This window comes from Carassius auratus, chromosome 6 (assembly GCF_003368295.1).
Source record: "Carassius auratus strain Wakin chromosome 6, ASM336829v1, whole genome shotgun sequence".
Classification (NCBI taxonomy): Eukaryota; Metazoa; Chordata; class Actinopteri; order Cypriniformes; family Cyprinidae; genus Carassius; species Carassius auratus.
Window position 1 is genome coordinate 7019759 of NC_039248.1, and position 14597 is coordinate 7034355.

The 14597-nt window shown below is 35.2% G+C and overlaps 2 protein-coding genes across 3 annotated transcripts; one reads left to right on the forward strand and one right to left on the reverse strand.

Annotated features, from left to right (window-relative positions):
* Positions 1–1087: 1087 nt before the first annotated feature.
* Positions 1088–7622, reverse strand: LOC113093162 (uncharacterized protein C7orf57 homolog). 2 transcript variants are annotated; one of them, XM_026259031.1, is made up of 8 exons: positions 7469–7622; positions 6929–7003; positions 6600–6779; positions 6105–6198; positions 4732–4840; positions 2681–2763; positions 2456–2559; positions 1088–2001 (listed from the first exon to the last, which is right to left on the reverse strand). In XM_026259031.1, the coding sequence occupies exons 2-8, from the start codon at positions 6963–6965 to the stop codon at positions 1949–1951; spliced, it is 660 nt and encodes a 219-aa protein (XP_026114816.1). In that variant the 5' UTR covers positions 6966–7003; positions 7469–7622; the 3' UTR covers positions 1088–1948. The 2 variants fall into 2 exon arrangements, with proteins under 2 accessions (XP_026114816.1, XP_026114813.1); XM_026259028.1 differs by having other exon boundaries at positions 4732–4843.
* An 878-nt stretch (positions 7623–8500) lies between these two features.
* Positions 8501–11630, forward strand: LOC113093175 (cytohesin-interacting protein). The gene is made up of 8 exons (XM_026259037.1): positions 8501–8903; positions 9072–9112; positions 9209–9263; positions 9432–9534; positions 9618–9708; positions 10275–10341; positions 10573–10639; positions 11041–11630. Exons 1-8 carry the CDS (start codon positions 8733–8735, stop codon positions 11103–11105), a joined length of 660 nt encoding a protein of 219 aa, XP_026114822.1. The 5' UTR covers positions 8501–8732; the 3' UTR covers positions 11106–11630.
* Positions 11631–14597: the final 2967 nt, after the last annotated feature.

Below are 14597 nucleotides of genomic sequence, written 5' to 3' on the forward strand. Positions count from 1 at the left end.
TAAAGGAGAGCCTCTTCTCATGTTCTGCCAACTAGTCACACACACTGAGTCTTGGACCTGTTAGAATCCAGTCAAAGTCCAGTATTCAGGGCTGTTATGAAAACCTGTGGGACTATTAGTGTTTTTCAGGCGTCTGGTTGGTCACACTGTCCATACCTTGCATTTCAAGTCCATCTTAATCTATCCAAAAGGCCAGTGGATCCCGGTGTTAAGCATACAAAATAAGCACACTGTGCCACAGTATGCCACCTAAAGAGTTCATCAAAATAGTGAAATTATATTTTCAGCTGTATTGCAGTACAAACTTTTCAGCTTCTGAGAATGTCTCTGAATCTGGCATTTAGCAGACGTTTAACATCATGTGACTTGCAGACTGAAAGTTAAATGCCCAAGTCATGGGGTGGTTTTATATGATTGAGTAGTGCTGGGTCAGGTTGACTCCACCTGGGACTGAATCTGAAACCTTTACAGTAACAGTCTTTAATTTTACTAATGGATTATCACCATTTCTGCTCCTTTTTTAATTTTAAAATTGAAAATCTTGTGGTCAGAAACTCCTGTTTCTCATCTCCTCTGGTCTCTGGTTTCTTCTTAATGAGTGCTTCACTTATCTAATTTAAATCTACCATTTAAAAGTCTGGGGTCAGTAAGATTTGTAGTTTTTAAAAGAAATTATAATTTCCGGTGGCAGAAAAGACATTTATAATGTTACAAAAGATTTGTAATTCAACACCAAGGATCATGTGACAGGGAAGACATCTTGCAATATATCATATTTCACAATATAACTGTTTTTGTTTTTAATCATATAAATGCAGCCTTGTTGAGGCTTGTTATGTTAAGTATATGTCTTTTCTAATTGATCATATTACATTGAAAAATTATTACTGTTGTTTTTGATTATTATATCCTCTCATTATCGATTCATTATTATTTAGCATCAAAATGTTTCCCTCTTTTTGAAACGTTTGTAGACCTAAAAGTCTGAAATGTAGAAGGCATTTTTGAAGCAATTGAAAATCTGTAGATTTAACAGTGGCTTCAACCTGTAAAACATGCATTTGAAGCAAGGACTGCAAACAAAGCATTTTATGCACATGCAAATTTATTTAGTCATCATTTATAGATATTAACTGACAGCAAGTGTAAACATTGTTTTCAGAAGGAAGAAACATTAAATTATACAGCGTAGAACACCAGAACAACTGAATCGCTGATTATTATTTACTATCACATCAATACTAACAACAACATTCACCATCGCAAACTCCCTGAACCCTCTTCCTCTTCTCAAATCCTTACCAATGGCACCTCCTCACTTCATTTAATCATTTATTATATGGTTACCTTCTTGTGTGCTCATCGTGCACTCAACTAGCTAACTACTGGGCCGTAAGAACACTCAAAAGTGTTCAAACCAGAGACTTACTGTAATGTTTACAACAGCCATGCAAAGTGTAGTAAAAGTTTGCAGCTTACACATTTTGTCATATCCATTGACAGTTTGAGGTGAGAAACAGCTGTTTAACGTGGCATAGTTATATCCTATCTGGCTATGTGTATGCTATCTTTAGTTTTCTTAAAGTTTTTGGCACATCATTGCGCCATGATCACTAATGTGCAAGTGAAGAATGAATAGTATGAAAATCAGCTCCTTGGTATCAATGCTCCATGCACCTAAGATGTATTTTGTGGTGCATATACCCTGTAGTTTTCATTTAGGGACTTACAAATATTCCTTCCTTCTAGCAGTATAGTTATCTTGATCACAAGCACCATAGATATGTGAGCATCACGCAGACTAGTCATTTAGATAAAAATGCAAAATGAAAACAATCAGATGACTAAAAAGTGTTTTTGCATAAAGCAGAGAGTGGGTGGCTGATGCAAAGCTAGTGGTTACGAGAGAGCAACAATTCATGAAGAAGGGTTTTAGGGGACATCAGTTTTATTCCAGTTGATCCTCTGGTGCCATGGTGCTGGTCTGCTCAGAGGTAATGCCTAAAATATCAAAGGCACACAAGTTAGTTTTACAATCACAGAAATAATTTGACATGCTTTATGAATTTCATTCCAATCAACACTGCAGCTGCCTCCTACTGTGTATGTAGTTAAAGGGATACTAAACCTCAACATTTTGTCATTAATCACTTTCCCCCATGCCGTTCCAAACCCGTTAAAGCTTAATTCGTCTTCTGACGATGCTTTTCATACTTTTCTGGATCTTGACAGTGTATTTTACTCGGCAGTCTATGGGAGAGTATCAAGCCTCCCTGTTCTCATCCAAAATATCTTAAATTGTGTCCCGAAGATGAACAAAGATTTTACAGGATTGGAACAAAATGGGGTAAGTGATTAATGGAACAAAATTGTCATTCTGGGGTGGAGTATCCCTTTAATGCAGCACAAAATTTCAACCACTCATGATGTTATAATAAAAAACAGGAAGTCTCACTTGAAGCATCATCATCAATGAGAGTTTTATTCTCTTCCTCGTTATAACCAAAACCTAAAAGTTTGGACATGTTCACTGGAGCTGCCCCCTTCTTATCATGGGATCTGTAGTGAAAATGATCAAATACTTATACATTAAATACATTTCAGGAATTGAATCATTGTTTTTACTGTGAATCTGGAAAATAATGTAGAGGCTACATATTTAGAAAAAATAAAGACATACATCTTTTTGAACTTGTTGGCTTCCCCAATCTCTTTTTGGCTAAGGGAGAGCTTCTGCATCTCCGATGCAGCTTGGTTTACATTCTGTGTAAGGAAATAAGAGGGTATATAATTTTAGGATTAAACAAAATTATTCACATTTTAATATAATGGTATAAAATGCTACTAATTAAACTTTCTTTACATGTGATTAATTCAAAATTCACAATGAATCATTCCAACCAGCAATACAAAATAAAATTCACAAATGCATCATGAATACAAAGAAAGATGGGAAGCATGAAGGCAGAATAAAAAAAATGAGTAAAAATGCAGCAAGATGATTCAGTTTCCTGTGTAAAAGATGAAAATGATAGGGCACGAAGTGAGAACCACAGATCTGATGCTACACGGTACAGAGCTGTAGCAACAGTCATTTTGAGTCAATGTTCTAAAAGAACCACTTCTTTATAGTTAAATATGTCAAACTGTTTTTTTACATTTGAAAGTCTTTGCTAAGTAACCTTAGTACTTTAAAGTATCTGCTTTCAAAGTATGTAACGCTAACTTGACTACAGCAAATTAGCATTTTGTATTTACAACTAAATAGCCACATAGCAAACAAATTTAACAAAAATTTGTAGGCCTAGTGTCACCATGAAAACTACTTGGTCACACTTTATTTTAGGGTCCAATTCTCACTATTAACTAACCACTAACAATGACCTTTGCCTCAATTAACTCCTTATTTGCTGCCTATTAATAGTTTATAAGGTAGTTGTTAAGTTTAGGGTATTGGGTAGGATTAGGGATGTCATGATGTCATGCATTATATGTACTTTATAAGCACTAATAAACAGCCAATATGTTAATAAAAGACATGCTAATAAGCAACTAGTTATTGGTGTGAATTGGACCCTATACTTAAGTGTTACTGACTACTTTAATAATTTCCATGAGTACAAATCTTAATGTTAAATCATATAACAATATTCTAGGGAATTGTGTTCTAATTTTATAGCAACAGTTTGAACAGGAACCTTTTCTATTCAACCATGAGAGTGCATCTTTGTATAAGGCAAGGTTCAAAAAGAAATGATTGACTCAGTCAGTGTAGAAAAACTTGGCTGTTCTGCAGAAAGTGAAGTCCTAATCCCAGCTGAACACCTCTGGTGTGACTTTAAATGCAGACATTGAGCCAAAAAAACAAATACCAATGACTTGATCATATGGGTACAGTCATTTTAGACACTTCCAAAGCTGTTGCATAAGTGATGGAAATAAACATTTTAATTACATGAATTAATTTTCTATCTATGTTGCCATAGTTTTGGAAGTGCCTTTTTCAGTTCTAAAGAATGGTGTCCTAATACTTTTGTCCATATGTGACCCTGGAGCACAAAACCTGTCATAAGTAGCAATAGCTACAAGTAGGGTATGTAGCAATAGCCAACAATACAATGTATGGGTCAAAATTAGCTATTTTTATTTTATGCCAAAATACATTAGAATATTAAGTAAAGATTGGGTTCCATGAAGACATTAAGTACATTTCCTACTGTAAATATATAAAAACATAATTTTCAGTATGCATTGCTAAGAACTTTAAAAGCGATTTTCTCAATATTTTGAGAAACACCCTCAGATTCCAGATTTTCAAATAGCTGTATCTCAAACTAATTTTGTCCTATCCTAATAGCCTTATTTAGTCAGCTTTCATGACGTATATATATAAAAAAGGACCCTTATAACTGGTTTTGTGGTCCAGGGTCATCTATTATGTATCTTGCAAAAGTCCTATGGGAGAACATGGTCTGGCCATTATCCAAAGTGTTCATGTCAACCATTAAGAAAATTAAAAACAGAATCACAACAATGGAAAGCAAAAACAACAGCATGCACCTTGGAGTTTTTTCTCAAATGATTCAAATGAAGAAGTTCCTTCACTGATATGGTTTTGCAGGTGCATGGCAAAAAAGAAAGATGGCAAATGAAAGATGGTTTATAATATGGAAACAGTTATGGGAAGATTAAATAAGTGATAGCTATCACGTTCTTTGCTGATCCATTCACCTTTTTACCAGAATCCCAGGCTGAACAGTTATCAGTTCCAAAAGGGGGATCCAGGTGCTGTAAGACAACTTTAGACTTGCCGTTCCCATCAGGGGTAGTTGCTTCACTGCTGCTGTAAGCATAAGATGAGGTGATTGAACCCCAGTTTCACGACACCATACTGGATGGATTGGGGTGGAACCCTTTTCTGTACACAACCCTATGTCCTTCATGTCACCTTATTGAACTGCTTGAACATGCCATGCTGATTTCTAAAGCCTTAAAAGAATAGTTCACCCAAAAACAAAACATTTATATATATATATATATATATATATATATAAAAAACATATTACTATACTCGGGCAATCTAAAATGTAGGTGAGTTTGTTTCTTTGTTTGTTGGAGAAATTTAGCATTACATTATTTGCGCACTGATGGATTCTCTGCAGTGAATGGGTGCCGTCAGAATGAGAGTCCAAACAGCTGATAAAAGCATAACAAGAATCAATAATCGACATGCCTTGAGATCATCGATTAACACCTTGTTAAGAGAAAAGCTGCGTGTTTGTAATGAAAAATCTATCATTAAGAAGTTTTAACTTTTAACCCATTTAAACCATCGCCTCTAGTAAAAAAAAAAGTCTATAATCCTTAATTATGCTTTCTCTAATGAGAAAGTCTGTTGCCTGGTGTCCTATCACATGCAAATCCTACCTATTCAGATAGGTAAAAATTGATAGCCTGATTGCACTGTAAGTGATAAAAGCGTCTGCTAAATGCATTAATTTAATTTAATTTAAATCCATCAAGATATTTGGTTAGAACTGTTTTGGGTTGTTTTCACTTGTAAACTGCTCTGCATGATCTGTGCATATTTCTCTCCTGGGTTAGACTATACAACTTTTTCCACTGGAGATAGCTATATTAATCGATAGAGGACTCAATTTGAAGTTAAAACGTCTGAATGATTAATTTCTTAATTACAAACATTCAGCTTTTTTTTCACAAGACATTAATTAATGGACTGGAGGCAAGTGGATTATTAATGGATTATTGTGATGTTTTTATCAGCTGTTTGAACTCTCCTTCTGACGGCACCCAATTATTGTAGTGGATCCATTGGTTGAACAAGTGATGTAGTGCTAAATCGGTTCTGATGAATAAACAAACTCGTCTATAAACTTGAATGGACTGAATTCCTTTAAATACTAGAAGTAATTGACACATTCATAGCATCTTTCTCCAGCCAAATAGTTTGTAATAAACTGAGATGACCTCTTATAATCTTGTCTAGGATCGTTCTTTTAATCAGAATGATGCATTTCCGAAGCCTTTGGCTTCATTTATCATTTCTGTACAAAACAACACCTTATGGGCTGACGAATTCTCACCTCTCTTGATCATCAGGTGCGCCAGAGAACCAGTTAGAGGGTTTGTAGGAACTGTTAGGTTTCGTTTCCACAGGGTCATCATGACTCAGCAAACCTACGGGAGAAATTAAAGAGAAGCAGGCCATAATTCAAATGAATCAAATCAAATTTACCGTCACCATTTGAGCCATTCCTTTAAGGATTTTTTGTGTGTATCAAGCTGATTTCACTTTTAGTAATCCAGTTTTGTGTAAAAATTTCTTAACATAAGGTAGTTGTATCAAACAATAAGTCACAAAATACTTCAAGATAATTTTTCGGGATCACTTTGTATTTTATACCAAACATTTAGTATGCAAAAGCAGTAGGTCATTCTAAACATACGCACTTCACTTAGTTTCTTTAATAAATAGTGAGACGAGACAAGTGCACAAGATTCTATCCTGAACATATCATAAATCATTTCAAAGTTGAAGGTAAATTTGAAAACAACACATTCTAGTGTGACACAATTACCCCTCTGTCCTCCTTGTTTTGCCAGTTTAACATAATCCGAGTCGGAGGCCTGAACGCCTACACGTCTTCCTCCTTTAGTTTTTTCTTCAGGAGTGATGTCGGCATTCGCAGATAAACCTGGAATCTGTGATGAGGGTCCAACAGCTCCATTTGAACTAGCAAGGTTAGCTGTTCTAACACCTACAATTAAATTATAATATAAGTACAAGCATTTGCCTTAATCAAAAACATATTTGTGAAAACAATATTCATATGTATTATGTGACAGCAATGTAGGCCTGAGGTGGTCTGTAAAGAAGATAGCAGTGTGATTTGTTTCTCAGAAGGACCTGGCTTTGTCCGGCGGTAGTTGGGCTCGGCAGCCATGACTGGTGTCTTTAGTGGTCAGCGGTGGGTTGATAGCTCTGAAATGGCAGAAAGGCAAAGCTAAGTCCTTAGCATTTATTCGAACTAAAAGGTCAGTCGAACGTTTGTCCTTTAACGCGTGTTTAAACTATCCAATAAAACCGCGAATTAATAAATGTCATTGTCAGCTCGACATATTGAGCACTGGTCATTTCTTCTTTGTGTAGACTGCTGTGAATCTACAGCTCATTTCTCAGTGCGAATAAATGTATCTTTAACTGATCATGTTTTAAAACACTGTGGCTATTTTAGCTATTTCTCTTAGGATTTTCTTCTTTTATAATTTAGCTGTCGAGTCAACCTTGTCGCCTAGTAACAAAAGCAGCATCAGGACCACAATTATCATCTATACAAGACAGGCCAATTATCAGCGCAGATTTTAAAAATAGAACTCACAGATATTGCGATTAAAAACAACATTGGAAGTAGAATTCATATATCATATTAAATCGCTACTGATATACCTGAGGCCAGGAAAAGATGTGGAAAAGACAAAGCTTGCGTCGTGTTAGCCAGCACACACAGAAGGGGGGACGCCTAGATTTCTCTTCTTCATCAGACTGAACTGCGCACTGAACCTGGAGACGCCTTTCCTGCCACCTACTGGATTGGGAATGATCTTCAGGAAGCGTGGAAACACCTCCACACGGCACACCGCACAGTTTTGACAAACGCAAGAATGCGCAAGTCATGTAGTATATCATTCAGAAGCAGGGTTCAGCTGATATGTTTTTTAAATTAGCTTTTGTTATAAAGATTTTTTTTATTATTGTTATATTTATTTGTTTGTTTGTTCGAAGGCCAAATTACTCTAAATTAAATAAATGCATAAATGTTGAAATATATAAATAATTAAATACATCACTAATTCATCATTCATCATTTATTCATGCTTCATTCATTCATTTTATTAATGTTTTATACAACCATAACTCTGAAAATGGAATGTGGAAGAAATAAATAAACAACTGAATGAACATTTATGCATTTATTTACGCATTTAATTATTTAAATATGTATTAACCATTTATCTATATATTTCAATATTTATTTAATGATTTAAGTTTGAGTAATTTGGACCTCCGTATACTGTTCATCTTCATCAATTCTTTATTTCTGCTTTAATGTATATGGAATTTCTAGAGACATTCTGCCTTTTTATTTTATTCTTTAATCATTTTACTTTACTGTATGTTATTTTAAAATGAAAGTGAATTCAAATCTGCTATTCATCTTTATTAAATCTCTGTTTCTATTTTAATGTACGGAAGGCATTTTTTTGACAATTTTAAATAAATAAATTTAATAATTAAAAAGTGAATAGCACATATACCATTTCATTATAAGAAATGTGAAAGCAAAATATTATGCTAAAAATTATTTCTCATAATTTCATTATGAAAGATGTGATAGCAAAAAAAATTCTGCCAAAAATTAAAAATTAATTTAAACAATCTAATTTTAATTTTTATCATATCTGTAAAATTATATATCTTTTTTTAATTGGCAGAAAATGTAATGCATATTTATGTAGGTCTACCTTTTGTTTGTTTTAGAGGTGATTTTAAACATGATTCTGCATAAATGTGTGCTGACACAGCCTTACAGTAAAATCATGGTGTAGTTTGTAGTGAAGCCCTGGGGACTTCACTGTGGTCATGTGACGTGACATCCGTTCAGAGCAGAGGCGCGCATAAAAACCAGAGAGCGAGGTTCTCAGCAGCAGAGATGACAGCACACACTCTGAAGATGACAGCATCTGTTCAATACATAAGAAAACTGCTGGGAAAAAGCAGCTGTGCGACAAGCAACCTGTTGAACACTGGACACAAAACACAGAAGAACACTACTGATTATAAAACCATCAGGAACAAAGATGGAAAAAGTCATAAAAGAAACGTAAGTGACTTTTATTTTGTTTGATATTTAATATGACTTGATATTTCTCTAGTAATATTCTGCTGAACATGTATGTTTCCACTAATATTTAATAGGCTATGTAAATAACATATCAATCCATTTAATTGCTTATTTTAATAATTAACAATATGAAATGTTATTTTGTAGGTAGTGCAATTCCAAGACAACACAACAGAGCAGTACATACGGTAAAAACATATTAAGTTCCATCTAAAGCTTGTCAGCCCACATGCACAACTCAAATTTGGTCTGACTCTCTCTTGCTCATGTCTTTTGGTTAACAGGGAAAGTGTCGTTTTAAGAAGAAAAGATAATGAAACTTTTGGGTTTGACATCCAGGTAACCTCATTACCCACCGTCCCACCCTCTCTCTCTCACTCATACTCTTCTTATACTTTTTTCTCCACTCATTCAAGCATTACATGCCTGCCTGAGGGCTTATTATCTGTCAGCTGATAATTGGATTTTGGATGATGAATTGATTGGGTCTTCACTCCCTTTCCGTAGATAAGCAGTGTTGAGAGGAGCAATAGTACTGAGCAGGATTTGGGCTCGTGTGTGTGTTGGGTGAAGGAGAACAGTATGGCGGAAAGTAGTGGCTTAATGACAGGTGAGTTATCAAGACACCTGCTCACTTCTGTCGCGCACCAGTGTCATTCATACTTACTAAAATCTCTTTGTCTCTCACCTCAGGTGATGTTATTATAACGGTCAACAGTGTGTATATTGCTGGATTCACTCAGCAGCAGATCAGCAATCTGGTTCAAAAGTCCTCCACTTTAATGTAAGACTCAACTCTATTGTTTATGTTACGTTTTTGATGATTAATGTACAGTAATACAATGTATTGTCAATGGAAAAATAATCTAAAAAGGCTACAGTAAAAATCTGTTACTTTGTTCACTGAATAATGTTTATTTTAATTGTTTGTGAGGAATCTTTTTTTTTTCAATTAGCATAATTTATAGTTAAAATGTAATATTTCATTAGATATAACAGTTCACCACATTTATACATACATGCAAACAGACGTACATATTAATTAAGGTTTTATTTTGTTATTGTTGTTGTTGTCATTAAGTATTTTAATGTCATTTTTAATGTCACATTTTTATTAATGGTCCCTGGTTGATTATATTTCATTTAAAAAGTTGAATGCAGTGTTTATTATATTGCATTATTTTTTATAATATTGCAATATTAATACTGTCTTAATAAAGTAGTAGTTTAATAATGTATTATTGTTATTATGTAATAAGCTCAATGAACCGGTCAAAACCCTGTCTAACCTTAGTTTTTATATAGTAAGTGCTGCTTGATCTGAATATATATATTTTGTGTTGACTGTAGGATGGAGATTATCAGAGGTGCTACAGAAAAGCAGAGACAATTGCTCAGCAAGCTCTATCTCCTGCAGGTGATTTTCTTCAGAACATTTCTTAGTAGCATCAGTACCCTAATTATGTATCTTTATAACACTATGTCATCATTCTCCTGTTTTGCGTAACTTGTGTATCAGTAGATATTTACGGTAATGTTGTTGTATATTGGGTAACTGTGAATGGTGAACAAAGCAGGATTTCTTCATGCTTAACAGGTTTTTTTTTCTTTCTCTGTGTTTCCCCCTCACATTTACGCCACACTACAGAAACAGTTTACAGAGAAAAGCGAAGAGCTTCAGACACTCATCGCAGAGGAAGTGCGTCTAACAGGAGGTGTGTGTTAATGTGTGATTGTGTGTGAGAGAAGATGTTAAGACAGAGACGATGTGGGCATAAACTACCCACAAGTGGAACACATCATTTCCCCATAATGCCACACTCTGCCCTCAGGATGCCAACAAAAGCATTAGAAGATCTGTGCGTGTGTGTGTGTGTGTGGGTGGGTGGCATGTGGGGAGTGTGTGTGCTCATATGTAGAAATTCTGCTTTTACGGGAAGAAACTTTGCTGACAATTCTTGATAATGTTTTGATATGAAACTACAGCTAGTCTACACCATCATTTTTTTTATATCAGTATCAAATGAAATTTTTTCGTTAAAACTGGTTTTCATTTCAGTTACACAATAACACAAACTCTTCAGTGAATTAAAACAAAATCTGTTCTTGTTTTTAGGTGCTGAGGATAAAATCCAGAAGCTAAATGTCCTTTCTGCAGGATCCTCTGCGAACCTTTGCTAACAGTGTTTTTAACAGACTGAGAGTTTTTCCCCCAGTTCTAATACAATCAAACACACCTAACCAAGGTTGTGGGCTTCACTGGAAAATGACAGGCTAGTGCATTAGAGCAGGGTTGAAACTAAGCTTTCTGTTAAAGTAGATAGTGTATCTTGTGCTCCTGAGCCATTTTTAAAGTTAGTCCAGGAAAACAAATCCTGAACATATTCTCATTGAGATCCCATAAGAGACCCTGGTCAGACAGCAGACAGCATATTTCTGTATTTTTAAACTCACTGCTACATAGTGGTTTGAATTAGTGAGTGAAAAGCTAAACATTGAACTATTTATTTGAATTATACTGCACCTCTACTGTATTTGTGTATTTTGCACTATTAAGCATTCATTTTTATTGTAAGTTTATTTAATGTTATCTGATTTTCAAAATGTGTTTTGTGTATTTATGTACCAAGTTCTCGAATATTTATTCATTTCCATATTTATATAATGCCTCTTTAATAAACTTTTATAACAAACTGATGTTTCGGTGCTTTGTAGCACAGGCTGGTTCTGCTTTGGGCTGTTTCTCACTGTACACTTAATCTCGCTGAATGTGCTTTGCATAAGTTGATTTGTCTGCTGTTTGCTTCTGCTGAACACGTAGGCTTCCCAGATATCATCTCAGTCAGTGGTAAAACACCAGATGCAGTTCTCATTCACCACATAGATCTTAATCCTGGCAGGAAATGACACGTCATTGACGGTACATCCGGCATCACAGACCAACCTTAGCATTCTCATCACTTTTATAAAGCTTGATTGACAGTATAACTGATGCCTCATTGGGTTTTCAACATCTGAGACCTCATTTTTAGCTTCTTAAAAGACTTTGTAGAATATCTTTACAGTATTAAATGGCAGTCGCACAAAGCTCAAACTGATGTAAACACAAGTAAGATTTTGTTAACCCAGGGAACATTCATCTAATCACAGAGTTATTGAGGTCTTGCTTATTGTGTGTAAGATTTTAGAATATAGTTATTTTGTTTGTTCAAACACAGTTTAATTGTTTCAGTTCATGCTTAATGTAGTTTAACTTTACACTGCTTCTTTTTTGACACATAAGGACTTATTGACTGATTGTTAAAGGCATTTCATAATTACTTTCTAGTGGTTAAGTGAAACATGGTGAAAGTGTACTTTCTGAAGCATTTATAGTAAAATAAAATACATACATTTAATGTAATTTCTATTGAAACGTGTATGTCATGTATTCAGATATATTTGTAATTAATGAAAATATGTACAATTATTTTTAATAACAAGTAGCAATCTACAGTTATAATTATAATTGAGTAGTCAAGACATCAAATTAAGTGTGCTCCTTTAAAGCACAACAAAAATAATGATTTAAATTTTAATGTGGCTTTATTACAATGTGCACTTTTCAAAAGGGAGAAACATGAAGGTTTTCTCTCCTTTAGTACATTCATGTGGCCTTTTATTAGTATTTTTTTTATTATAAACCTATATAAAGTACACTACAAGCCACATTCAGTACCATTAAGCATATTTCTTTTTCACAAGGAAAAATAGAAACCTGCTTCCCACAAACAGGAGGCTGACTTTTTAGCATCTCCAGAAATGTTGGACTGTGAAAATACAATATCCACCTGACAGAAGGCCTGTTACCCTTATGCAAGAATGCCAAGACTCCTCACATCTTCAAAAGAAGCTGGTACCACCTTCGAACTGAATGTCCTATCTTTACAAATGAGCCAATTTATCCCACAATCCCATGCTCACACTCAGAAATAGAAACCATTCAACACTGTTCTCCAAACAATGGTGATGAAATTCTCATCAGCTTCGTCACTGGGAATGAGAATGAGGCTGCGTCACCCAGTGCCACTAGATTCCACTGAGTCGTGAAGGGAGGGACACAGACACAGCCATGCACAGACTGCTCACCACAAGAGACTACTTCTGAGCATCCATCTCCTTCTTCAAGATCTCCTCTCCTTCCCAAACCACAAGAACCAGAGACAGGAACCAGAGACAAGAACAAGAACAAGGTAAGATGCATTATTGCACAAGTACTGTGAGGTTTTAGAGTTTGTGTCAGTGTGGCGGTTGGTTTCTACGTTTGTTCTATCGATGCAAATCTCCTCCATAGACTAGCCATTGGTTTTGACGACGGTATAAGTTAACTTTTCACATTTAGGTGGTTTGGTGTACTTCTTCAAAGTGCTTAAGTTGTGTTATACTAAGGAAAAACTCATTTTAGTTATACAGACATGAAGAGAACAGCAATGATACTTTTTAAAATGTAAACTGGAAGATGTCTAGACATGGTTACTTGGACAGATATTCTCGTTTTTCTGTGTTTATGTAACCTTACGGCACAATTTCACATTTTGTGCACGTTACGTAAGGCCTCTCATTGTTGAAACATACAGGAAGAATCGTGTACTTGCAATTCTCATTCCAGCAGTTGGTCACTTTGTTTAGTCAAATCAAATTAAAATTCCTCAAAACAACTTTGCATCTTTCGCCAAGTCTCATCCTATCCTTTCGAGAACTTACTAAAAGTCTTTTCCTAATTTGGACAAACCATGGTGTTGACTGAAAGCACTGTCATCTGAATACCATATCAGGTAAACTGGTGAAAAAAGACTGCACAGTCATTCGTTAATCATCATATTAATACAGAAACCAATTGTTACAGGCATGTTACATCTCTTCAGGTTGGTGGTTTTGGGGTAAATGGACTGGAACTCAAACTTAGAATCTGTCTCTTTTTCTTTATAAATTTACACCTGCTGAAACCTCAGGACAGGAAGTGACATCAATGGAGCAGAACGACAAGGACACATCAGAAGCTGAGAAACAGCAAATGAATAGTCAAACAGAAGAAGCACCTCAAGAGACGACGACACCCGAAGAGCCAGCCGATACAACTGAACAAGAAAAGAATGAAGAAGAAACAATTGTGAGTAATGGAGATGAAGAGGAAAATACAAACGAAGAAACAGATGAAGGGGAGGATGAATTGTGCGATGGTTTCCAGCCTTCGGTTGAGATGTCAATCCAGCTATTTGAAAAGGACAAAGGGCAAATCAACCGCCCTAACAGCATGTACAACACTGTCAGCTACAGGAAGATTAAGAGAGGAAACACAAAGCAGAGAATAGATGAGTTTGAGTTCATACTGGATGTATAACAGTGAATGTCTTCATGTGGTTCCTTCAAAAAGTATGTGATTGTTAAACAAAGGCTTAACACATGCTCACACACAATCAATCACATGAACAGTATTGTCTGACAGCTTCATTTCAGCCTATATCACACGTTTGTAGAGATCAGTAGTTGTAGGAAGCACATTTTGTAGAAGCTTCAAGACAGCTGCCTCATCTCTGATTGATTTTAAGTAACCCCTCATTTGGCAGCGAGCTGGAAAAACAACATTTATTTGTCTACAAATGAGAGTTTTTCATTTATGAATGCTGCTTCAAA